Raw genomic sequence first — 26,871 nt, forward strand, 5'->3', positions numbered from 1 at the left:
CCCAGCCAGGCTGAGCCGGTGACTTCAGAGGCTCCCTAGGACGCAGCAGGTGGGGGCCTCAGAGTCCCCAGTAGGAGCCCTTATCTTTATTGTGACTGACATGAAAGCTGGTTGACCAGATGGGGGTCAGGCGGGGATGAGGGGCTCAGCCCCACTGGACGCTGGGCTGCAGGGGCCATCCCCCGGGTGGGGGTGCCCGCAGGGATGGAGGCAGCTCCTGGACTGGTGGCCAGCCTATGGGGTACTGGAAGATGGTGGTTCTCATGGGTTCGGCCCTAGAAAGAAGGAGAAAGAGAATTAGAATGGGGCCCAGCCCAGGGCACCTCCCCCCAGCGGCCCCTCTCCCCACCACCCCAGCTGCGGGAAAGGTCAGCCGCTCGCATGATCTTTCTGGAAGACAGAGCCTCAAAAACATGCAGACCCTTTGAGCCAGCAACCTCACCTCTAGGAACGAGCCCAAGTGAAACAGCAGGGTTGTGGGCAGAGACTGAGCTACAAGCAGCAGAAAGAACCCGTGTCCACCTGTGGGACCGATTAAATCCACACGCACGGGCACAGCAGACAACGCTGTGCGGCCTGCATCAAGCGAAGCAGACTTGTGTGCACTGACAAGGAAAGGTTCGTGATGTACTGTGTGAGTAGAGAGAAAAAGCAGCTTATAAAATAATGTATATAGCATGATACTATTTTTGTTTAAATATATATAACATATATAAATGCATAAAAAATACCCTGGAAGACACAGCAAAATGTTAACAGTGGTTCTATCTGCGTGGTGTAGTTATGGGTGATTTTTTTTTACTTCTTTATACTTTTCAAGAAAAGTTTTACAAGCACGCAAGCCTTGGAAATCAGAAAAAAATATTGTCTAAAAAGTTTTTAAAAGCCTCATTTCTCATGCTACTCACTCTCCTTCCCCTGGAGGTCTACCCCCCGGAGCTGCCGCCTGGGAATGCAGGGCCCATTTGCGGCATCCAGCCAGGGGCCACCCTGTCCTTAGGGAGCCAACTGAGGGGCAGAGGCAGCTCCCCGCCCCCCCTCATTCCAATGCTTCTGGACTTAATCCCCACTCGGTCCGCTGCTGCAGGGCTGCGCTGCCCTCACAGGCTACAGAGCACTCGGAACTCACCTGAGAGCTCAGGTCTCCCCTATGGGACTGGAGCTCTCACATGGAAGAGACCGGGGGGAGGGGCAGTGTCCATCTGTCCCCCAGGAGCCAGAGCCAGAGCCAGAACCAGGCCTGGCGTGGGGAGGCCACTCAGCGAAGGTCTGCTGACGACAAGTGGCAACACTGAGAGCTCTTACTGACTGGGCACAGCTCTGGGCCTGACACCAAGGTCTAGAGAAACCTCAAGCATCTTCACGTGAACCCCGTTTTATAGATGAGGCAACCGAGGTGCACAGAGTCAGTCATATGTCCAAGTGACAGAGTCTGGGATTGGGGGCTTAGGGGCTAACGGGCAACGTACACGTGAGCTCCAGCCATCGCCCCCCAATCCGCAGGCCCAGCTTCCGGTGAAGGTGAGACCCTGGCAGCTTCAGTTAGGCTGGCATCCAGCGGCCAGGCCTCTGCCGAGAGGCAGAGTCCTGAGCACTTCAGAGAGGCGGAGGTGGCGGCTGGGGTCAGGAGGCCCGGGAATCGGCCTTGCTGCCGCCCCCCAGCCCGCCCAGCCCGGGCCCTGACGTGAGGGAGAGAGCCCACTGGAGGACTTCAGGCAGCCTCCTGTTCCGAGAGGCCAGGGAAATGCCCTGCTTAGCCGCTTGCTGCCTGCTGGAGAGCGCAGAAAGCCGCTCCTGGCGTGATTTATGGCAATGGGGGAGACTTTATGCACTCCTCCGGCCGCAGAGAAGGGTGGAAGTGGGGGAGGCTGTGCAGTTGCTGGAAGGGAGCGCCCCAGCTGCCAGTCAACCCCCGGCTTCCCGCAGCGTTAAGGTGACTGCAATTCTCGACAGAGAGAGTGTGATCCTGGAGAGCCCCTTCCCGTGAGCCTCAGACCCTTCTCTAGAAGATGGGGCAGATTCCTTGGCAGCTGGGCCTCCCACCAGGATGAGGGCACCCCCTTCATGTGCTCAGACACGGACACATTCCCTGGGCCCCTGAGCTCTTGGAGCACAGCCCCCCTGCCCTGCACAGAGCACACGGGGACACAGAGGGGCACAAGACCGCTCGTGGCCTCTCTCGTGGCCTGTTTGGCCCCGGTGCAAGGACAGGCGCAGTTCTGTTTTGCTTCTCCCCAGCCATGGTTCTGATCTGAAGAAAAGAGTCCTAGGGAAGCGCTGGGGCCGGAACAGTAGCGCCAGCCCAGAGAGGGGTGCAAAAGGGGAGATTACGAGGGATAAAGTCACAATCTGAAGAGCCAACAATGGAAAACGGACAAGCACTGGCCTTGCCGGGGGATTGGTCTGTTTGTCTGAGGCCGGCCTCTCCCTCTTACCACTGTCTGCTCTGGGCAGATCGCTCAGGGTCGGCTGGCTGAGGAGGAAGGTGCAATGTGCCAGCCTGGGGCCTCACAGGGCCTCCACTTCCCCCTTTTACAAGGAGGGCTGGTCTGGTTCACCTAGAAGGCGTGGCTCAGCCCGATGGGTTAGAGCCCTCGGGTCTGGGTGGCCCCACGTGGACCGGGCAGCCGTCTTCACCCTGCACCTCAGGGGGGGAAACAGACACCCAGAGAAGAGGAGCCACCAGACTGGTCCCGACAAGGGGTCCACACCACCAACATCTAGGGACTAGTGCTCCAGGCCAGGGACCCTGCTTCCGCAAACGCTCACATGTAGTCAACACGGCCTGAGCCTGCGCCAAGCCCGAATGACAACCATGTGAGCTCAGCGCCATGGGGGGGCGTCTTAGCTAAAGCTTGAAGAATGAGCCTGCCTTTGCCAGGCAGGGGTGGGGAGGCCATTCCAGGCAGACAGGATAGTGTGTACGTGGTGCGCAAAAATCAGAAACGCCCACCACACCCAGGAAGCCGCCAGTGTCCAGTGGGACTGACAGAGGCCAGATGGGAGAGGTGAGGTGACCGCATGGGCTGGGGACGTGGCACGGAAACTCCCTGGGGTCCGTCGAGCTGGGTTGCAGAGTCCAGAGTCCCTGAGGTAGAGGAAGCCCGGGAGGGCTGACACAGGGGTCGGGGCCGGGCCAAGGGCAGGGAGCGTTTTAGAAGCTGGCTGGGGCCGTTCCGTGGAGGACGGTCAGGAGGAACAGGGGGAGGTGGGAAGCCAGGAGGGGCTGCTGTGGCCGTGGGGAAAGCCCGTGTGGGAGAAGGGCACAGAGGGAACTGTCTGCAGGGCTGCCTCCAGGGTAAGTGACTCAGGGAACAGGACAAAGTGGTTCTGGGCTTGAATCCACTTCCCCTGACCCTGCAGGGGCGCGGCAAGGGTGGAGGGGCAGAGCCCAAGTCTGTGGGCTGCGGAATAAGGGGGTTATTTTTCATGAGACTGGCCGACAGGAGAGGGCTGAGGAAGACCGAAGCAGTGATGGCGAAAGTAATCAATGGTCACCTCCCTTCCAACAAGCTTTTGCTCAAGGCCGGCCAGGCTTGCTCTGCCCTGAGCAATCCGTTCTGGCTCTGAGTCCTCCGGAGGTGGATGGAAAGGTACACAGGCGCAGAGGACAAGTGGTTGCCGGGAAAAGCAGGTAATCTGGAAGGGGCCAGGCCGGGTGGCCAGGGGGTGAGAGGCACAAAGGACAGGGTTAAGAATCCCTAGATCCTAGGGTGGTCCCCAGTTGCAGGCTCTACCCCAGAAATAGCTACTGCCATCCCAGCAGCTGGCTGCCGTGACAACCACTCCCAACCTCCAGCTGGACGGGGCTCTTGGTGACGGAGGTGTCCCAGGGTCTAGACCAAGCAGGGGCTTAAGCTCTCTCTCAAGTGACAGCTCAGTGCTGCTGAAGATAGCAGGTGTGTGACCAGGACAGTCACGAGCTCCTGGAGGGGTTGAGATTCCTCAGCCACAAACCAGGGGCACCAATGCCCTAAATGCCCAGGCCAAGGGCCAGGCCCACCACAGCACCAAACGCACCTGATTATCAGGCGCTCACCACCTCTACCTGGAGACTCTGGGCCTGTCATCCAGCCTCAGCTTCTCCACCTCATGCCCTAGTCCTCTGAGTCTCACGGTCACAAGCATCCTGCACGGGATAGCACTGGTGGGGACTTCTGGTCACCTGTCTCTACCCGCTCTTGCACTCAAGCCAGCCCAGGCACTGGGTCTCCCTGAGCCCCTGTGGAAAGCTCAGGAGGTGCCCAGGCTTTAGGTGCTCCCTCCCAACAGAGGAAGCACCAAGTCAGAGCAGGGAGGCGAGCTCGGAGCACAGCTGAGACGCACAGGCAGCCAGGTCCGAGCAGTGGGGGAGTGGAGAAGGCCTTAGAATCTCTGGTGCCTCCAACCAGCCCCAGCCCTCTGAAACAGCAGCCGATGGAGCCCGGGGCTGGGGACGGGGATCCCTGGACAAGTCCCAGAGGGGCACTCCCCTGACCAAAATCACAACCACCTTAGACAGGACCAGAAGGGACGGGGACATCACACTCCAACATATATGTCTGTACTGTACTAAGGTGAGGGGACAAAAATGACACAGATTTAAAACAAAGCTAAAAAACAACTAAAAGTTGGGGCGCCTGGGTGGCTCAGTCAGTTAAGTGTCTGTCTGACTCTTGATTTCGGCTCAGGTCATGATCTCAGGGTCCTGACATCGAGACTTGCATCGGGCTCCATGCTGGGCACAGAGGCTGCTTAGGATTCTCTCTCCCTCTCCCCCTGTCCCATCCCACCACACTTGCGACTCACGCTCTCTCTCTCTCTCTCAAAAAAAAAAAAAAAAAAAACCAACACAACAAACCCAACAACAGCTAAAAGTTAATTTTAAAATAGTTTAACAAAAAGCTCTCTTCATGGGGGCACAGAGAAGGCAAGAAGCTTAGCTCCCACCTCCTGGCAGAGCTCAGAAGCAAGGCTTTACCCCCCAACTGTCCAACCAGGCTCCCTGGGCCCAGGCCAGGCCGCTGTCGCGTGAGACCACACCACAGAGACAGTCGGGTCTGAAGCCCCATTGCAAGACAGGCAAAGTGAGGCAGCCCGGTGCAGGCAGCTTTACGAAGTCGCAGGGAGCTCACAAGCACATCCGGTAGCCCCTTTGCTTCCTCTCGCTCCTTCAACACCCGGCGGAAGAGCCCGGGAGCCCTGGGACCGCACACAGTGCACACCTGAGGGCCCCTGACCCAGGTGCTCTACCCACCAGCGAGCATACCGAGTGCCAGGCCCCCACCCGGCCCCAGGGAGGCAGTGAGACAGTGGGAGTCACATCTCTGGGCGATCCCAGCTCTGCCTCTTCACCCTGTGCCCTTGGGCAAGTCCCACCCTCCTGCGAGCCTTCCCTCCCCTTCCGCAGGGCCGGGGAACCATGCCTGTCCGGCAGGGCCCTAGAGGAGACAGCGCAGTGACCGGCACGCTGAGGCCTCAGGAGCCACAATCAGGCCCCTCCCTCTGGCAAGGGACGTGGTGCTATCCAGTCAAGCTGGCTTGGCCCCCTGCCTCCCCTTCAGCCAGCATAGGTGCTGATTAAGGGAGGAGCCATGCAGGCAGGAGGATGAGGCTCAGGAACCAGAAGCTTTAAACAAGTGCCCCTCTGCCTCTGGCCGGGGCCTGGGCACCCAAGAATCCCCCTGTGGCTCCTCCCTCCATGTCCGGCCCCTGGGCCGCGGCAGTTCATGCAGACTACTCAGCTTCCGGTGAGGGCAGGCTGGCTCGGGTACTCTCCCAGAGGGCACAGGAGACGGGGATCCGCGGGGCTTGTACCTGCTGCTTGGAGCTGAGCTCAGCCGCTTGGCTCTCTTTTCCAACCAGTCTTCCAGATGGCCCTCAGGGAGCTCGACGACATCTAGTGGCCACTCCCTGGCCCGCCTCTCCTCTGCAGAGATGGAAACAGAGGCAAGTGAGGGGCACATTCACCCCTGCCCGGACCCCACCCTCCCACAAAGCAGCCAGAACCTTCCTGGAGTTGAGGGCACAAGCTGGGAGGCCAGGAGCAGAGCCTCTGGGCAGTCCCTACCACACTGCTACCTTCCTACGCCTGCCCCTCTGAGCCTCACTCTGCTTCCTCATTAAGTGGAGATAAAACACTGGCTGCCTCCCAAGCCTTTTGCAGCTGGACACAGGATAAAGCGTGTAGAGAGCCTGGTCCTTAGGAGGGGCCCAGACCTGGGGGCAGAGAGGCACTGTGCACTGCAGGTCAGGGCAGAGCGGGGGCTTGCATCTCTGCTCTACCGCTCGCCAGGTCTCTCTGACCCTGGGGAGGGGAAAGCCTCAGCTTTCCTGCTTTTCCTTTTCTTTCTTTTAAAATTTTATTTATTTATTTGACAGAGAGAGAGGGAGCACAAGCAGGGAAAGCAGCCAGCAGAGGGCAGAGGGAGAAGCAGACTCCCGGCTAAGCAGAGAGCCCCACGCGGGGCTCGATCCCAGAACCGATCCCAGAACCCTGGGATCACAACCTGAGACGAAGGGAGACGCTTAACTGACTGAGCCACCCAGGCGCCCCATCCTGGTTTTTCTTTTCATAAACTGCCCTGTTAAGAACCTTTGTTCAGTTAAAAGTGAGCCAACAGTTCAAACAGTTCAAACAGCCTGCTGGGTGTGAGATAGGTCAGAGTGTCTGGGAGGCCTTGGGATGGGGCCTGGGGCCAGAGGAAAACAATCATACTTGGGGTCCGACAAGGGGGCCAGGGCCTGGGCTAGCACTGCACACACTTCATTCCACTTCACCTTCACAAGCAGTCACGTTCAACACGTCAGGATACTGCTTCCAAGAGGTTTAGCCACGTGCCAAGGTCACAGGGGATGCGGCAGAGGCTGGACTATCCGAGCTGCCACCAGGGGTGGGGGGGTGGGGGGTGGGCACACCTCTGCTTCCAGCCCCCTCGGGCTTCTCCCATCCCTGTCTCCACCAGGCATCGTCTCCAGCTGCAGGCCCACTGGCCTAGGCTCTCCCTGCCATGGGCCAGTTAACTGTTCCCCGAGAGCCCACGGCCAGTGAAGGGCTGGAGATGCCACCCCTGCCGGGACTCGCTGGCGAGGCCTCTGGGGCCTCACTTCTGCCCTGGGAGAGCTCCTGGAAACCCTGTGTCTGTGCCAGGGCTGCGGCTGCATTGCCATCAGCTCCCCGGAGCAGGGCATGGCCCAAGGTTATGACTGGTGAGGCCCCCTGGGGGACGAGGGCAAAGGCCAAGCTGCCCTGGACACTCACTGGCTGCCCTGAGGCTGCCCGGACAGAGGGAGGAGGGAGCAGCAGCACCCTGGGAGGCCAGAAGCCGCCTTTCACCTGCTGGGGCTCATGCGAGGCCCCTCCGCCCTAGGCTAGCTTCAGTTTCTCCATCTGTTCCGTGAGGGGCTTCATGAGAAGACTGATGAAGACCATCTAAGTGGAAATGTCCTTGTTCTCTAATTGGAGAAATGGGAAGTGAATTTCCCAAAAGCAAACATGGTAGTTTCCAGGGGGAGCTAAACTTGTTCTTCCCTGGAATTACCAGGCCTGAGAGTTCTGAGGGCAGAGAGGAAGGTGTCCTCTTCATCCTTTTGTCCCCAGAATGCAGTAGGGGATCTGCCTGGCGCCGAGTAAGGGCTCGAGATAGATGTTGCCTGATGGAGGGAGGGAGGAAGGACATGCACGAATGAGCACCCAGCAGGGCACAGATGAGGCTGAGGCGTACCCTTCAGGGCTCCTGGACAGCAAAGCCCCACCTGCCACTTTAAACCCCGCCGAGGACACAGATGGGGGCTCCCCTGTTCCTTCTCCAGTCAAGCCTGCAGCGGTTTGGAGGCATTCCTGACACCCACCCCATCACCTGGGGCAGCCCTCAGCTTATTCCCACGAGGTGACCACAGAAGAGGAGGAGGGGGATGCCTGGGTGGCTCCATCAGTTAAATGTCTGCCTTTGGCTCAGGTCATGACCCTAGGGTCCTGGGATCGAGTCCTGCATTCCGCGGGGAGCCTGCTTCTTCCTCTGTGTGCTGCTCCCGCTGTTTGTGCTTTCTCTCTCTCTCTGGCAAGTAAATAAAATCTTTGAGAGAAAAAAAAAAAAGAATCTATGGGGAAAAAAAAAGAAGAGGAGGTGGGGAGGCACAGGGCAGCTTCGTGGGTCTCAGATCTGGCACCCCCCAACAGCCCGCTTCACACCCCAACCCGGGGTCCCCGCCAAACACACCCTCCACCTGGATGCTCAGCTCCTGGAGGTCTCTCTCTGACATGTGGGAAAATCTGCAGTTGGAGCCGAAGTCACACTGGCCTGCAACGGAAGGCAGCGAGGACGGAGTTACTCACCACTTGGAAGAGCTCCCACCACGCGCTGAGGGGCAGCCTGATGCGGGTGCAAAGCTTTGAAGTCTACAGAGAAACAACCCCACCCCTCAAAGAAAAACTTGGAGTCTCTGTGGCCCCACCCACACAAGCAGCCAGAGCAACCTGTCTGGTCCACTCTGCCCTGTTTGCGACTCTGGGAAGCAAAGCCTGAAGCCTTCCGTGATCAGGGTGCACAGGGCTCAGTAGGCTTGTCTATTGTCACCACTCCCCTGGCCCCTAGCCCCTGTTCCCCAGCCTCAACAAACCACAGAAGGGGTCCCTGAAAGGGTCATCCTTCCTCTCTCCAATCCAGGCTGTGGCACATGCTGTGCCCTCTGCCTGGTGCCCACCTGCTCGCTTGGCTTGCATGAGCTGCTGGGCTGCTCCCCAGAAAGGGTTCAAGGGTAGCTTCATGAAGGAGGCACCAAAGCCCAGGGTAGCTTTCTGAATCTCAACTGGGGAGGCCAAATTGTGTCTCAAAACAACAGGAGACTGAAGGTATCTTAAGCCAGCGGAACCTACCTACCAGTGGCGTTTTCACCTCCAAGTGAAGTCTGTCGGGGAAGCCCTGACCTGCAGGCCTGGTGACCGTTCTAGGGGCAGCACCATCTGGGGGGAGTGTGGCCATTCACCTGGCTTCCCTAGGCCAACAGCACTCTCCCCAGGGCCGAGCTCTCTTACACACCATGGCAGTCACCATGGTTCTCCTCTTTGCCTCGGCCACTAGGAAGCTCAGGACCAAATCCCTAGAGACTATACAGGAACTCAAAGCAAACATGGAGGAAACGATTCATTCTCCCGGCTTTATTTTTCCTACCCTTATTTTCATCTGTTCTTGGTTCCTTCACTTACTGAGGTTTTTTATCTCTTTGAACTACGTGCACCTTTATTTGGTGGGTGTTAGGAAGTCAAATCAACACTTAGCAATCTTGGTTCTAATTCTAAAGCTTCTCGTCAAACCTGTTACTGTCTCCTCCAGCCCTGCCTGCTAGAGGATGGGCTCCCAGGCTATAACTTAATCAGCCAGTCAGTCACACCCATCAGGGTCTCCTAGATTTCCTTGCGATCTCCCCGTGCTTGCTTGTGCTAGGTGGGCCAATAAAATCACATTCTAGGTCCAAAGAGCTGAGGAACAAGGCCCTGGAAGTCAGTCCCAAGGCACAACCCTTGGGAAGGCCCCAACTGACCACCAAGACCACAAAGCGGTCTTCAGATGGTGGTTGGGGTAGGGAAAAGGTTCTGCAGAGGTCCAAGCAGGCCAGATGGGGCATGCTGGTCCCTGGGGGGACCTGAACTGAGGAGAACACATTACCTGTCAGGAGAAACTTCCTGCAGGGCCTCTTGTTCTGTTCATCTAGCAAGATGGCAGCTGCGTCTGCAAGAAGGACAAGGGTCCGGGCTCACACTTCAGCTGCGTATAGGCACTTCCTATCCCTGAGATCAGGACAGGAAAGCGTTCCCATCCACAGAGGAGTGTAGGAGGGGATGGCCAGAGGTGGGGATGCTGGGAAGACATCTGAGCCTCTGGTGACCTCAACCCCTCCCTCCCCACCCAGACCTAGCCAAAGGCAAGAACCAGGTTTCAGGTCTAAGGTTCTTGGCTTTGACCACACAATGGAACCATCTGGGCAGTTTTTTGTTTCTGTTTTTTAATCCAGGTACCATAGACTTCTCCATACTGTCTTTGCAACTTCCTGTGAATCTGTAATTATTACAAAATAGAAAGCAAAAAAAAAAAACCAAACCCAAAAAAACCAACCCTCCTGGTGCCCAGGAAGCCCACCAGTAAGTCCCGGGGCTTGGGTGTCGCTCCCCGGCCAAGGTTGCAACCTGCTGCTCTCTGCTCCCCCCTTCCCCCTGCAAGCCACAGGCTCTCGGAGCCAGGCCAGCCGCCGGCCTCCGCAGGACTTCCCAGCAATCTTTCCTGACGCGAAAAGTAACCTTGGTTTCCTCCGGTTTTTCCGACCTTTATTTTCATCATATATTTATGGTTTAAGTTTTGTGTGTTTCTTGGTAGGTTAGGAATCAATCAGCCAAAATCTGTGAGGAAGACAGGAAGGTGCCCTGACTCAGAGGCCCTGATGTCGCCCTGGGGGCCCGGGCTGGGCACTTTCCCCATTGGTCCACTGCCTTTTCTAGAGGCCACTGGAGTAAAGACCATGGGTTTCGGAGTCCAGGTACACTTGACCCCAGGCGAGCTGCTTCATCTCTTCAAGTCTCTGTTGCACCGTATGTAAAATGGGAGGAAAATTCTCCTGCGGTAGGGCTGCTGCGAATGGACTCAAAGCGCTTAGCAGAGGCGCCCGGAGAATCCCCCCCTGAGGGCACATTAGAATTGCCAGGAAAGTGGGGCTGGGAGCGGCTTCAGCATCACATCCCCGGGTGACACTAACGTGAGGTGACCTGGTGGAGTATGGGTGGGGCCGGCAGGATAGGGGGTGTCCATGTGTCAGCACTGGGCCTGTCGGACTCAGCCCATCCAGCTGGCGCCACAGACCTTCCCAGGGGAGGTAGGCTGGTGGGGGCATGTGAACGCTGCCCAGCCCTGCCTCCATGTCCCAGAAGGAAGACAGCTGAGCTGGGGCAGGGTCTGAGCCTGAGTCCTAGCCAACGCACCCTGGCTGGGGGACTCAGCGTGGCAGAAAAGTTCTGGGCTGCCCAGCATCTGGCCGGTAGTTCTCAAGCCCAGCCACATGCCAGAATCATCAGGCAGCCTTTAAAATACACGGATCCCCCGGCCCGTCCTTCTCGAGCTCTGCTTTAATTCATCTGAGGGGGAGAACATGAGAATTGTTAAAAGCTCCTCAGTGACTCTGAAGGGCACCCGGGACTGAGAGCCCAAGCCCAGGGCCTGCACAAAGAAGGCATGCTCCTACACCCGGCATTCAAGGCTCCCCGTGATCTGACCCCATTGGTCCTTCTTGCTTCATCTCGCAAAATTAACAGCTGCCCTGGTGCCTGGTGTTTGCTTGCTCACTCAGATATCCATCTAACAAACATTTACTGAGCACGTCCTGTGGGCCAGGCACCACGCCAGGATGAGGATTTAGTGCAGAATAAGTCAGACCTGCTTCTCGCCTCCAGTCCAACAGTCACACTAAGCCATGTGGACATAAACAGGGGAACAGCCAGCATGCAGTCAAGAGACCTGACCTCACCCGGGGATTGGGGAGGGCAACCCTGAGGACGCTTTGCCTGAGTTGAGTTCTGAGATGGAAGGGCTAGGCTGAGGGCAGGGAGGACAGCAGAAAAGGCATGCCCACACAGGGGACAGTACCTGTAATGGCCAGAGTGGCTGGAGCTTGGAGGGCAAGGTGGGCAGGGCACGGAGGCCTGCACGAGACAGGGGTTCTGCCAAGAACATACTGTTATAACTGGGAGTGAGGTTGCCTATGAGAGGGACCCTGTTTTATTCACCTGTAAGTCTTCAGAGCCTGTCCAGGAGCCGAGGACATGCTAAGTGCTCACTGAGATAAAGGGCCTGAGGCCAATCCTTTTGTGGACCCACGCTGTTCCTACTGAGTGAACCCTTATGTGCCACACGGTCATCATGAAAATACTGAGCCCGTCACATCCCTGGGAGGTGGATACTGTTGTTACGGCTGTTTTACACATGGCAGAATGAGGGTCACACTGTTCGTGAGTGACACCTTGGGACGGATAGCGAGTCAGCCTAGCTCCAGACCTCATACTTGTCCGGGCCATGGCAGATGCAAGGTCAGCCCCTCTAGGGGTTAGGGGACTTGTCTAAGGCCATGAAGCCGGGAGCAAGGTGGGTGTTGAGTCCGAGCCCAGGCTGGGTACCATGCGCCTCCCCAGCGCCTGTGCTGTGCAGTTGGCTCACGTAAGCTGGAGCCCTGGGGAAGCCTCCGAGAGTGGAAGGAGCTCCTCTGCCAGCTGTGGACCCCCGGTGAGTATCATCTACCACTCTGGACTTTGAAGTCACCATCTTTGAGTAGGGTCGTCCACCCCGCCAGAGCTGTTCTAAGGACTGAATGTGCCTGGGGATGTGAAAGGACGCTAGGAATGCAGGGCCCCCAAGAAGGGGCTTATGGAACCCACTCTTTTATCTTTAAGTAATACAAGAGCCTCTGCCAATCAGCCCTAGACCCAAAGACCCACCTGTTCTCAGCCGAGAATCTGGGGCTGGGAGCAAACACCAAGGTAATCTTGAGGCCTGGCTCCCGCCAGATCACAGTTCCCACTGGATTTGGGGGACAGGGAGCCATTGCCTGACACCCTAGTCAGAGGCCTCCCAGGCACCTAGGAGAGCCCTCTGCCCCTGAATTCCCCACTGTCCCCACTCCCAGCCCCTTGCGGCCTCAGCCATGCCTGGCCTGATGAGTGGCCTGGCCACCCTCCCTCGCCCACGCCTCTGAGCCTCAGCTTCCTCCTCAAAAAAGTCTGTAAGAGTCTGGGAGAGCTTTGAAAATACCGTATCAAGGCCCCAGCCCAAACCTGCCTCTGGGGATGGGGTCAGGTGACCAGCATTTTTTATTTCAAGGTCTCTAGGTGATTGTAACTTGAAGGGTGGAGCTCTGCCTTAGACAATTGCTGCTGAGGCAAATGACAAACCGCCACAGGCCCCTGGCAGGCAGCAGGCACTCTGTCAATGCCCACTCCCTTCTGGTGTGTTCTGAGTCTCAGACCAGGGAACCCTGTCTCCCCTTCTCCTCCCTTCTCGGCTGCTGAGACTCAGCCCCTTCCTTTTGCTCTGGGAATCCCGCTCCCCAACTCATGAAGCATTGGCCCTGCCCCAGCTCATTCTAGAAGCTCCGGGCCCACCCCTACCCCACGACCAGCTCCCTGTCTGTTTCATTGGCTCCTGGCTGTGGCCACCCCAACACCTGCCTCGGCGTTCCTCGGTGTCCAGTCTGCTCACAGCCCGGCAGCAGCAGCAGCCCCCCTGTAGCGAGCCGCTGGAAGGTGCCAGGCTCTGTGCTAGGTGCTCATGGCCTGAGCTCAGCTGCTGTGGTAGCGCCTGCTCTGAGCAGCCCTTCCCGGAAAAGCCCTCCCTCTGTCAGCTCGATGATGCATCTGGCCAGCCATTCCACAGCCATTTACTGCACCCCACACTCACGCAGCATCACCGTCAAACATATTCTTGGCCACTGCCTAAAGTCCTTCAAAGGCTGCCCTCGGCCCTCACCCTGGGGACAAACTACCCTCTTTATGCATATGGCCTCCGCAGACTTCCACAATCTGGCCCCAGCCCAGCCCCCACCTTCAGCCCCTATCACCCTCCTTTGCTACTGGGTCCAGCCGCACCTCTCCTCTGCTTGGAGGCCCCTGATGCTCTGTTCACGGCCACCTGCTTCTGCATACCCTCTGCCCCGAAGTGCTGTGGCTGGCTTTTCCCTATCTCTCCAACTGTTGGCTCAAACACCATGGACAGTCCTTGGACAAGCCAGGGCCTGGCCGAATGGAGCCCTCCTTTTGGTCAGGATTACTGGGGGAAGGAGCTCACATTCCAGCCTGCCCACTGGCCAGCCCATCTGCCCCTAGGGCCCGGTGGCCCCAGCCTCCTCTCCTTGGCTCCTCCAAGAGCCCAGACCAAGACTGTCGCTGGCCCATGGTACTTCCTTGTCTGCCAGTTAGAAAGATCGGCAAGCTGGCCTCCACTGGCCCAGCCGTAGCCAGCCAGCACTCACCTCGAAACATGTCATACCAGACCTTCTTGGCCTTGAGATGCTGCAGCCCGTTCAGGTGCTTCTTGCGGTTGTGGAGGTTGTCTTGGAAGGAGCGGTTGCAGTAGTCACAGAAGTAGTGCTTCCCCATGGCCCTCGCGCCAGCTGCCACCGCCGCCTGGGGAACCACAAGCACTCAGTCAAGAGTAGGGAGGAAAGGCCACACACCAAAGCCCGCGGCGATGAGGGAGCGGAAGGCAAGCTGAGGACAAAGCATAAGCTGACACCCCCCACCCCTGGGTGGGATCTGTGTGACATTCCCCGGGTACTCCTGGCTGCCCTAAAACTCAGGGAAGGGAGAAACAAACGGCTGACAGAGGTCGCTGTCCTGCAGGACAGGAGTCTCCCTCAGTGTACAAATGTCTTAGTGACTCACAAGGAAAAAGCACTCTTATCAGCAGCCTAAATTTCAGAGACCCATAGACTCAATTTCCTGGAGCCCTAACATCACCCTCCCCTCCATCGGGATGTGGGAACCAAGGCAGAAGGGAATGTACATAAAATTACATTTCTTTATAACCTGCAGCCCATTGACAAATACTTGGGATAGGCAGAGTATAACATTCCTTCTGGAAACTCCCAACTTTCTTGACCCAACCATGTTGACATTAATGTCTTACTAGAGGGCAAAACAACCTTAGCTTGACAATAGCCAGGCCTCCAGGATTTCAAGGGTCTTCTTTAGCATACGAAAGTCCTTTTGGACACCTCCCTTTTTCCTTACACCCCCCAGCTCCCAAGTATATAATCAGCCACCCTCACAACCCCGGGGCAGCAGCTCTTTCTGCCCACCGGTCCTGTCCCCGTGCTTTCATGAGATCACCTCTTTGCACCAAAGACGTGTCAAGCATTCTTTCTTGGCTGTGGGCTCTGGACCTCACCTGCATTCCAAAACTACATCACTCGGCACAGCACCCCAACTGAGCACTCCCCGAAGGCCGAAGGCCGGTGTAAGGAAGGCTCTGGTTACACACGCCTCGTTTAACCCCCAGAACAGCCCGGGAGGAACTACACGGGCCGACTTGAGAGGCCTCATTCTGGGATGATCTTTTAAGAATTCTGATGCCCAGCCTCCACCTGGGGGCCAGTGACTGCAGAACTTCCGTGGGTGAGACCCAGGCGTCAGCATTTTTGTAAAGCTGCCCAGGGAGTTCTCCTATGCAGCCAGGCTGGAGAACCACCGCCTTGCACCCTCCAGCCACTTCCCCACCTCTCCCAGCCCTCGCTCCACCTCTGACCTCCTCTCCCCACTTCTCCCCAACCCTGCCACATCAGCCTCATCCCTGCTCCTCACAGGGCCGGGGCCCGCCGGGCACCTGCCACCTCCTGCATTTGCCCCTGCTGGTCCCTCTGCCTGGATGCTCTTCCTCGCCACCCCTGCTCACTTGATTCTTCAATCTTCACTCAAATACTATCTTCTCAGTAATCTCCTGTGACAGCTTTATTTAAAATTGCAGAACGCTCTACTTAGCTTTCCCCATTCCCTGCTTCATTTTTATTACCTTTGAAATAATAAGTCACTTGTTATGCTTATTATCTTTTTCTCCCAACAGGAATATAAATCCACGCGGGCAGGGATATTTTTGTTTTGTTTACTCTGAAGCCCCAGTACCCAAAGTGGTGCACAGTACAGAGCAGACAACCAATATTTGTTGAGTAAATGGATTAATTCCCATTTTCCTTATGGGACAAGCGAGGTTCAGAGAAAGGAAGTGATCTGCCCAAGGTCACACAGCTGGTGAGCAGAAGGCAAACCCAGATGCCCTAAAAATCCAACTGCTGGGTGTCCTCTCTTCCAGAGCCAGTGCAAAGCTTACAGAAGCCAGAGGGCTCAAGGCAGAAATGCAAACAATTTCCCCAGGAGATTAGCTAAACTCTTAGGTGCCAGGTCCCTGCCAGTCAGAGAGGGAAATGAGAATGTTTCAAGGTCTTAAGACCTTTAAGACCCCTTAGCCATGGTGACCACAGCTGCCACACCTGACCCAGGCGATCTCTAGCCATAGGCAGGGAACAATTCTGAGTCTCGGGGCCAGCCCTTGGGTCCCCCAGTTTGCTGACATAAGACCAGAGGATGAGTGGGTCCACTCTGGGCTGTCAAGCGGGATCCGCAATGAGCCCAGACTAGCCCCTCACCCTTCAGGTCCTATAGTCTGATCCCTCTTCCCAGAGCAGGTTCCAGAAGAGGAAGGAAAGTGACTTCCCTAAGCGACCCAGGCTAACAGCAAAAGTGCGACTCCCAGGACTTGGCAAATTAAAAATATGGCCGGGACCACAGGGCAGACGGATGGGGGAATGCATCTTGGGAAGAAGAGAAGGGGGAGAGAGACAGAGACAAACAAGCCCCCTGGACAGTCCAGGCAGCCAGGTGGGTCGATGAAGAAGGCTGTATCTGCGGCAGGCAGGGACAGCGGCCATTAAGTCAAGGGCTGTAATGGGATCAGGAACAGACAGTCATTCAAAATGAAAACGTATAAAACCTCTCTCCTCCTATTACTGCTGAGAAACCGCATCCCAGACACACGGACTTGATATATTAAATTTGGCAGCTCTAATACACCCCGTCTTGCCAATAAACTTATAGGAATTGGATTGAAATTGTAAGAGATGCACGTTTAACGGCCAAGTGCTTAACCAAGCCATTCACGAAGCCTGAAGCTCTGAGGAGCTGGGGCTCTGGAGTCCCGGGGAGGGGAGGGCGTCCCTCTGGGAGACAGAGATGCAGCGGTGTCTCCGCGGCAGGCTTAGCCGGACAAAACCACAGCGGGCACTGCGAAGCCAGCCGCGTGACCTTGGACCTCTCTAGGCCTCTCCTTTCACCGCGGGAAGGTGAGACAGTGGGTCTGACAGGTTAGCTGACTGCCTGCGGAGCAGTAAACAGAAGTTTGCTAATCCAATGAATTGTTACTGAAAGAGTAATGGAAATACAAATGACACTAATAATGTCCAGCGTTCAGCAAGTGCTCAATGTTACCTCCTATTTGATTTACTGAGCACCTACTATGTGCTGGCACTAGGCTAAAAGCTTCATAATGAATGCATCATCTCATGTAATCCTCAGGACAACCTGTGAGGTAGGACCTACTCCACCTTTTCAGATGAGGGCACTGAGGCTCCAAGAAGCCAAGTGACTTAGCCAAGGTCACGAGGCTGGAAAGCAGCCAAGCTGGGTTCAGAATCCAGGCAGGATGGCTCTAGAGCCCACAGTCCTAATCCCTGAGAAAAGCCTCCTCCCAACAAATCATACTCCTGACAGCTCTCCTTTTACATCACTCACTACAGCCCGGGGACCACGTGGCCCCTTCAAAACCCAAGAGGTAGGTATTATAATCCCGTTTGCGAAGGAGAAGACTGAGGCTCAGAGAGGTGCTGTGGGGTGCCCCGGGTCACACTTCCAGGAAAGGCAGGGAAGTCTCCTGGTGCCTGCACTCGCACCTGTTGGGAAAGCCTCCATGACGTCACATGACAAGCCTTCGGCAGTGGACTCCGTGTGTGTGTGTGTTCGCGTTTCCTCTTCTCTCTCACATGCACAAACCGGCCTCGGCAGAGAGGCACCGCAGCAGAGCCGCCCACCCACGTCTTCCTTCTTCTGCCCACCCTGCATCTGGCCAGGGGCGGTGCTCAGCTGTCCAGGGCGGGTAGTCCCAGCTCTGCTAGGTGAGCCTGTGGCTCCGTCGCTTGCCCGCTCTAGGCCTCAGTCTCCCCATGTGTGAAGGGGGAGGCAGGCAGCTAGACCAGGCGATCTCTAAGGGCCTCTCCAGACAGCCAGGTTTAAATCCGGGTGCCACTGCTTTCTAATTCTATGATCGTGGGCCATTAATTAACCTCTGGCCTCAGTTTCCTCCTATGAAAACTAGGATGGTCACAGTGCCCACCTCAGAGATTGTTCTGGGAATCAGATCATCCGTACACACACTTGACCTGGCAGAGCCCAGCCCCCAGGAGCCCTTCAAGAAACAACAGCCAGCATCACCGTCATTATTACTGGTCTCCAAAAGGCCCATATTTCAGAAAACTGATGCTCAGAGCAAGCAACAGGATGTCGGTGTCCAAGTGACAACTGGGGGCAGCTGGTCCATAAGAGAGATGAGGAAAGGTGAGGCCAGGAGGGGGGAAGTGAGTTGCCCAGAGTACACAGCACGAGGCAGAAGTGGGACTGGAACTTGAGCCTTCACGGTGGGCCCAGATGCCTGCCCTGAACAGCTGCTCTGCAGAGCGGCCTGGGGATGGTGTCAGGGCAGCAGATGAGCTCCAGGGCAGCCTGTGTGTCCCACCTCCCAGCAGGCCTGTCTCCAGGGAGGCAGAGGTCCTGGGCAGGAGCTGGGCTTCAGCAAGGTGACCTCCCCCAGGCAGCAGCCAGCTGTGAACTGCCAGCGCTCCTGACCCAACCGCCTCCCTCGCCGGTGCCTTGGAGCACATTAGGAAAAAGCGCGAGGGCAGAATCCTCCAGACAGACACAGTGCCCTGCCAGAGCGTCTCTGGCAATCTGGCAAGCAGAGCGTATTTCACTCCGACTCACCCCTCAGCCAGGTGTCCTTGCACAAGGCACAGCCTGCACCACCGCACTTGGCAGCCCTGAGCGGGAGGTCAGGGAAGGGGGGTGGAGACAGCTGGACATCTCCGATGGCGCCCGGACACCAGCACGGGGTGCTGACTAAGCTGGCCCTCTCGGCCGTGATTCATCCTCATCGTCTGGGGCTGGCGCGCTCAGCAGCACGTGAACAGGGCCCCGTCCGCAATACGAAACCACCCGGCCGCACTCCCTCGCTGGGAACGCAGACAGTGCCACCCGCCCACTCTCAGGGACCAGGTCCATGTTTGCAACAGCAGCTGCTGGCTCCCTGGAGCTTCGCCAGGTGACAAGGAGGCTCCTTGTGGCCTAAGGGCAGCAAGCGAGGCTAGTGGGACAACTGTCTGGGGTCACACAGGTGTGGGTTTGAATCCCAGCTCTGCCACTTACCAGCTAGGTGACCTCTAGAAAGTTATTTCATCTCCCTGCCTATGTCCTTAGCTATAAAATAGGGACCCCCACTGCTACTGTGGATTGACCAAGGCAGTAGCATGTTAGGGTGCCTACCGTATAGCTAGTGGTCTGAGAACGGGGGGCTGTAACTGCTGGTACTATGACCACCCAGGCGGCTCCCTCCCCCACCCTCCCGGTGGGCCTCCCTGACCGCTGGATTTAAGAGCGGCAGCTGCAGGCACTTCCGCCCCCCCACCTGCTGTTTTCCCCAGCTCGTGTCACCTCACCTGCTGCTTCCCTGTCATGTGTGTCTGCCTCCCCATGGAGGCGGAGAGTTCTGTCCGTCCTGCTGCACCCCAGCACCAGGAACAGGGCCTCGCACACACAACTGCTCCTGGAAGGAGCCGCCCGCAGAACCCGAGGCCTCTTGCCCTCTGCTCACCTACAGCTCCCAGGCCCTCTTCTCAAGTGTGGGTCTACGGAGCAGGACAAGGATGGACAGAGAAGAAAGATACACAGACCCTAAGACAGGTCTCTGGCTGCCACCACCGCCCTCCCCGCACTCCTGTCTCCAGCAGAGCGCTGCTCCAGACTTAACCCACGCCTGGCCATCCCGTGGCACCTGACCTCGGTCCCTGGGTCCACGGAAAAGATCACCTACTAGATGAGACACTGTGGGGTGGGAGTGGGAAGAAAAGAGAATGGGGGTGGGATGGGGTGAGGAAGATAGCATCGGATTCTTGCGTGCTAGGCACCTGGCTTTCATTCTCTTATTGAATCCTCACAGAGCTCCTCAGAGTAGATGTCAAGGTGTCCATTTCACAGACAAGCACAGGGGTTCAGAAATACTCTTCATGTGCTCAAAGCCAAGACTGAGACACTGATGGTAGTAATTTCTCATCAGCCTGAGTGCGGCCGGTGGGCCAGTGGCACGGAGGACCGACCCCCACGTGCCCTCGTGGAGAGCCCTCCCCAGGACGCTGTGAAGCCATGTGCCAACGCCCTACAGCCAAGGCGTGGAGAGCCGGCACTGCCCCTGGGGTCCGGGTGAGCCCTGACCCCTTTCTCTCCCATCCCACCGCTCTGCTGTGACGCTGCCGTGGGGCAGACATTTGGGCTTCATTGATATTCTTGGTTCCTTTCACCGTGTGTGTCTCAGGCACAGCGCTGTCTTTGGCACAAGGCTAAAACAAGCCAACAGCTCGGCCGTGGCCAGGGGCTGGGATGCGCACCGTAATGATCACCCAGCCTTGTGCTCACCACATGCTGCCCTCGAGCTCACCTGTCATCTCTTCTAATTATGGCCCCGCCAGACCCCAGGTAAACAGTAAACGGCAGCCAGAGGACGGCCTTACTGCACACCCACTAGGAGCACAGCAATGTCCCAGTGCCGCGTATGCCTGCCGTCCGGAGTGGATGGCATCGGAACTGCCTGGGGGGTGGCCTGCGGACTACCCGCTCAGAGCCCAACTCCAACAGAAGTGCCAGGAAGATCCAGATGTCTTCCCCGATAGAAGCCCCATTATGTGAGGGGTCTCCCTCAGACGCCTCAGTGCTTAGTAGCGACCTCGCACCGCTGTCACCTGACCTCGTTTATGTGTTCCACCCCCTGGGGTGAGGCACATCTATCGTCACACCCCCGGCACCGTAAGGCAGTGGGGGCCCCACCCACGGCAATTCCTAACTCGGCAGGCCTGGGCCAGGGCCAGGATCTAAGGAAACTGAGGCACAGGCCACAGACCACACTCAGAGAAATGCTGGTCTGAGAGAGACGAGGGACTGAAGAACAGAGAGGGTGAGAGCTTACCCACAGTCACACAGACCACCCACGCCAATCCTTACTCGAATCATTCAACCCAGGTCTGAATCTCATCCCTGCCACTTCTAGGTGGTGAAACTCTCAGCAACTATTCACCCTCTGGGCCTCATCTGGGAGACAGGAGTAATAATTCTTATGTAATTATGGAATAAAACTATTCTGAAGGATTACTATGAGGATTGAATCACGGCTACTAGGAGCTTAGCAGAGCGCCTGGCAGGCCAATCGCGCTCAACACGCATCTGTGGATGTGGCAGTCAGCCTCTGCGGCCCCCACCTTCTGGGGTTTGCACTTTGTGTTGTCTGCTGCCAAACCGTATCAGCACTGGTCTGTGTGACTAAGAGAATAGAGTAGACAGGATGGCACGTCCCTCCCAAAATCAAGTGATAAGACAATATGCCTTCCATCCTGGTGCCTCTTTCTCTGATCACTTACTCTGGGGGAAGGCAGCTGCCAGACCGCGAGCAACCCTGTGGGAAGGCCCATGCGGCAAGGAACTAAGACCTCCTGCTGACAGCCGTGTGAGCAAGCTTAGAAGTGGACTCTCCAGCCCAGTCAAGCCTTCAGATGAATGCAGCCCCAGCAGATAGCCTGACTGCCACTTTGTGGGAGCTCTGAGCCAGAACCACCCAGCTAAGCTACTCCCAAATTCTTGACCCTCAGAAACTGTATGAGATATTTGTTGTGTTAAGTCGCGAAGTTTTGGGGGTAATCTGTTATGTAGCAATAGCTAATTGATACACTGAAATAAACAAATGAGAAAACGAAATCACTTTAAAATATGTGATGGCCACTGGTACAAAGTGCCCCGTATCCCAAAATACTCCTGAGTTGAGTCACAGGAGCCAGTTCCCCGACACAGGCATAACCTTCCAGTTCTACGGTTCCCTTCAGCCATTTACTTACTAGCCAAACATTTGCTGACACGTCCACTCTGCCAGGATGGGGTTCACACCTCATGACGCAAAGGCCCTGCTCTCACAAGAAGGTGCACTGAATATATGCTGGGATGGCTGGCTGATGTGCCCCCAGTAACAATGCTCGGTGATAAGCTGTGTGCCAGAGAGCACCAGGGAGGGGCAGCTACATCCAATAGGAATTCCTCCAAGGAAATGATCAGACGGGATCTCAAAGATCTATGTATCAAGATGGTCACTGCAACATAACTTGGCCGAAAACTGAAATCTAAATGTCCGACAGTAAGAACGGCTGACAGTTATACACTGCTCACTACATGCAGGTGGGGAGCTCAGTTTCCCCAACAGGGTAGGAGTGGGGGGTTCAATGACACGACTCATATGACTCACATAAAAAAAACTGGACAGAGGGAGCCCACAGCTGGGAAGGATCAAGAGTAGGGCCTACCAGACAGACATTAAAAATCAAGTCAAAGGAGGGGCGCCTGGTAGTTTAACTCTTGGTTTTGGCTCAGGTCATGATCTCAGGGTCATAGGATCGACCCTGTGTCAGGCTCCACGCTCAGCGGGGAGTTTGCTTGAGACTCTCTCTCTCTCTCTCCCTCTGCTCCTCCCCCCCCCCCAATAATTAAATCTTTGGAAAAAAAAAGAAAAAAATCAAGTCAAAGGAGACTATTCCCTTTTTGCTAAATAAAAAACGGCTCCTTCTCACAACAGTTTGTACAACATGATACCACTGTTTAAAGGAGAAAGAACGTCCTGCCCCAACACACCCACACACCTACACCCACATAAGCAGACAAAATATTTATTGTGACTGTCTGGATAATAGGATTATGTGAAGAATTTTTTTTCTCCTTTATATTTTTCTAAGTTTCTACATTTAGTGTGTATTGTTTTAAATTTTCTCAAAAAATTCCCTTCAAAAAAGTGGGAAATTTGTCAAGCAAGGATAAATACGATCCCATCTCCCTTAGGAGGCTGCTGTGTCTGGTTCCAATGACCTGTTCACCTGGATGGACCAGTCAGGGCTGGCGTGGAAAGAGCTCTACAGTAGACATTACCCCAGTCCCTGGCTGAAGGCGGACAGGGAGCACCATGATTCCAAGCAGACCTGGCTCAGCACAGGTTGGCGAAACCGGAATCTGGGCTCCAGGGAGCTGCAGGCTGGAGACACAGTTTCTCATCGGATAGTTACAGGTCCCAGGAGGCCAGAGCTTCCAAATAGGAAGGGTAAAAATAGTCTGATGGAGGCTTCTGAACCAGAAACCTAGACTCAGAACTGCCTCTGCTTTCCCGCTCTTCTGTCCCCAGGCTGGTCCTGTCACCGCCCTCACTTCTGCCCAAGTCAGGTCTCACCTTCTAGCACCTGAGCCAACCTCTTCAGTTCACCCCACCCTGGGCAACATCAGATCAACCCTCTCAGAACGACTCTAGCTCAAGATTTTCCCTGGCTCCTGGTGGGGAGCTTAATACAAATGAAGTCTCCTGGGTCAGATCTCCAGGAATTCAGACTCAGAGGGTCTGGAGCAGGGCCCGGAAATCTGCATTTTAATCAGTGAGTCTAGTACCCTCTAGTAGGTACCCCTTAAAATACAAAGGCTGGAGAACAAGCTTCTCCTGCTCATTGACCTCTCTATTCCCTGCATCCCAAAGGCAGCCACTGCTGGGGACAGTCACTCTAGGTAGACACAACCCCTGGATTCTTGTCTCTGTCAGAAATCCGTCTGATTATAAATAACCTCAGCTCACTGAAATGGTAAACCCAACTTGATTGGAATGCTAAACACAATTCATTAGAATGGATAAAGCTGTTTCTTTAGTAGCTAAGTGTCCCGTCACGCTCCAGGTAAGTTCGGAATTGAAAATAGAGGTAGTAAAATAAATCAAACTTATTGATGTTCCTGACCTAAGGTTAGTAATAATCAGCGTATACTTGGTATTTAAAAGTATCTATAACATTGAAAAGAATGTGACATGTTGAGTATGACAGATAAGCATTGTATTCCAATTTAAAATACAGAAGTTAGGAATTGAGAAACACATGGGGGCACCTGGTTAGCTCAGCTGGTAGAGCGTGCAACTCTTGATCTTGGGGTTGTAAGTTCGAGCCCCATGTTGACTGTAGAGATTACTTAATACAGAAGTTAGGGGCGCCTGGCTGGCTCTGTCTGTAGAACATGAGACTCTTGATCTGGAGGTCGTGAGTTCACTTATTTAAAAAAGAAATATAGGGGTGCCTGGGTGGCGCAGACGTTGAGCGTCTGCCTTCGGCTCAGGGCGTGATCCCAGCGTTACGGGATCGAGCCCCACATCAGGCTCCTCCGCTATGAGCCTGCTTCTTCCTCTCCCACTCCCCCTGCTTGTGTTCCCTCTCTCGCTGGCTGGCTATCTCTGTTAGATAAATAAATTTTTAAAAATCTAAAAAAAAAATACAGAAGTTCTAATATATAGTTGGGGGCACCTGGGTGGCTCAGACAGTTAAATGTCTGACTTCTGCTCAGGTCATGGTATCAGGGTCCTGGGATTGAGCCCTGCAGGCTCAGTACTCCATGGGCAGTCGGCTTGTCCCTTTCCCTCCTCCTTTGCCCCTCCCCCTGCTTCTGCTCTCCCTGTCTCCCTTTCAAATAAATATATAAAATCTTTAAGAAAAAAAAAGATGCTTAATACATATACATATATATAGTTAGGTAATTGATAAAACATGTCAGTAACTGATATTAGATTTATCATTTCAAGTTGAAAGGTCAGCAATGATTAGAAACACTGGCTGCATGTTAGAATCATCTGGAGTGCTGTTACAGCTACTAATGGTGCCCCCCATATCCTAGTTTCTTGTCAGAGAAGGCACCTGTATTTTTTTTTGTTTGTTTGTTTTTTAGCTTTCCAGACTGCGAACCGGTGACATAAAAGAATTTAACTAAGTCGGTTAAACGTATTGGACTGTTTACAAGAACTTGAAATTCATTATGTTTGTAAGTTTATTAGATTTTCTAGTGACGTTTAAATATTCTTGGGAAATTATACTTGTTAGGTTATGTATCTGAAGTACTTATAAAGAAAATCAAATATATTAAATTTATAAGTGAAATAAATGTGTAAGGGAATGTAATTAAGCTGTAAATGGGATTGATTGTTTAAAGGAATTTAAGGTTAGTTCAGCTTGAGTTCAAACATCAAGGGAAAAGTGAAGGTCACTTTTCTTATTTTTCTACATGTATATGGATAGAGTAATTTCTAAGTTGAAGTAAGCGGCTTAAAGAAAATTCGGTATTTCCCAATTGCTGCTCCAAAATGAAAATTAACTAAAAAAACAATAAAATAAAATGAGCGACACCTTAACTCCCCGTGGTCTTTCCTAACCCATCTTCCTTAAACCAATTCCTCCCTCCTCTGAACTTCCAAAAGTATTCTATCCTAGAAGCTTCTCACAATTTCCTGTCCCAAGGAGCTACCAGGATGCTCTGCAAATGGAAAATAACCCCAGTCATGGTTAACTCATCCTGGTTTTAGAGCTTCGAGCTTTTCACATTTTTCTTCCCAGTACCCAGTCAGGCGCTCCTGTTGCTTTTCCAAGTCAGATCCAGACCTCGAATCCCAGGCCTCTAATCCCCGGTTTTTAGTACCTATGCTGATGACTTATCTCCGGCTCAGACGTCTCCTCTGAACTCCAGATCCAAATCCCCACTGGCCTCCAGGCATCTCCACTTGATGTCTAAGGGGCAGCTCAAACCTAACATGACCGAACAGAGCTTAAGGTCATCCCCATGGATTTCAAGTTGTTAATGTCAAAATTTGAGAGATGTCATCCTCCATTCTTCTTTCCGGCACCCTCTACACACATCTGTCAGCTTGTTCCGTCTCTCCACCTCCCAAAATACACTGCAAATCTGATCACTACTCTAATCCATATCCTAATCTAAATTATCATCCTGTCTCAACTGACCCAACACAATAACTTCCCCTCTTCGATCTGTTCTCCAGGGAGCAGCCAGAATGATGACATTAAAATGTAAATTGGATCATGTCACATCCCAACTTAAAACCCTTCAGTGGCTTCCTAGAGCAACTGAAAAGAAATAAGACTACCTACTCTGGGTTGCGAGGCCTCATATGAGCTGACCTAAACCCACCTCTTCACAGTCTGCCCTACCGCTTCCCCTCAAGCACTCCAGGACTGCTGCAGCCACTGCCGCAGCCTCGAGTCCTTCGCACCAACCTTTTCCTGTTTGACCGACTTCCATTCATTCGGGTCTCTGACTAAAGTGTCACCCTAGGCACCGCCAGACTCTCCTCAATCAACCTGTCTTTTGCTTTTTAGAGTATTACTTGCTTGTGGTTACCACATCTTCCGATCTGCCCACACACTGATTGAGTGCTCCGCGACAACGGTGACTTGTTCACCGCTAGGTCCCCAGGCTATGGCCCAGAGGCAGCACTCAGAAAATACCAGTGGAACCACACTAGTACACCAAAGCTCCTATTTCTATCCCCAAGAAGGAATGAGTGGTCCCCAGATCTCCCCCTTCTAGGTCAGGGTTCTAGGGGGCGAAGCCCAGGGATGAGGGGAACAGGAGGCACGTGCAGAACCGCTCCTTCCCTAGACGCCCGGAAAAGGGGTTCAAGACCCAGGGCCCCACTTTGCCACAGGCTCCAACTCTAGGCTTGGACTTGGGGTTAACAGAGGAGACAGGCAGAGATGAGCTGGGGACCTGGACGCCCAGGCCCTCTCGCCCTTTTATTCACTCCCCGTTCCGTTAAGTGGTGCGGCCCACAGAGGGGGGAGGGACTTAAAAAGAAGAGCCCATGTCTTCCCCTTGGGGGAAGACGACTAACACTCGCCCCTGCCAAAGAGGGTACCTGGTTCCGCAGGGCCCGACGGCTCCGAGCTCCTCCTCCTTCTGCGCCCTCGTGTCGCGAACTGCTTGCTGGGATTCGTAGTCCTTCCTTGAGTATCAGTCTGCTCTTCCCAGAAACCTTTGGGAATCATAGCTGAGACCGCGCGGGGAAGGGGGAAGTAAAGGAAGCGCGAGGGCTTCTGGGTGTTGTAGTTCGGGATATTCACTCAGCAAGAAATGATTGAGGAGAAACATTGGGTAACAAATCTTACCATACTATTTGGGCGTCCTGATCTAAATCCTATGAGACTTTTCCT

General features: G+C 54.8%; 1 protein-coding gene across 2 annotated transcripts; it reads right to left on the minus strand.

Moving 5' to 3' along the window:
* Positions 1-71: 71 nt before the first annotated feature.
* ZMAT5 (zinc finger matrin-type 5) lies at positions 72-26,733 on the minus strand. Of its 2 annotated transcripts, XM_045791300.2 has the most exons (7): positions 26,577-26,636; positions 25,343-25,449; positions 13,984-14,137; positions 9,645-9,707; positions 8,199-8,279; positions 5,797-5,908; positions 72-275 (listed from the first exon to the last, which is right to left on the minus strand). In XM_045791300.2, the coding sequence occupies exons 3-7, from the start codon at positions 14,108-14,110 to the stop codon at positions 146-148; spliced, it is 513 nt and encodes a 170-aa protein (XP_045647256.1). In that variant the 5' UTR covers positions 14,111-14,137; positions 25,343-25,449; positions 26,577-26,636; the 3' UTR covers positions 72-145. The 2 variants fall into 2 exon arrangements, with proteins under 2 accessions (XP_045647256.1, XP_045647255.1); XM_045791299.2 differs by lacking the exon at positions 25,343-25,449 and having other exon boundaries at positions 26,577-26,733.
* Between the last annotated feature and the right edge of the window lie 138 nt (positions 26,734-26,871).

The sequence above is a fragment of the Ursus americanus genome, chromosome 30 (assembly GCF_024610735.1).
Source record: "Ursus americanus isolate L20-20 chromosome 30, mUrsAme1.1.p, whole genome shotgun sequence".
Classification (NCBI taxonomy): Eukaryota; Metazoa; Chordata; class Mammalia; order Carnivora; family Ursidae; genus Ursus; species Ursus americanus.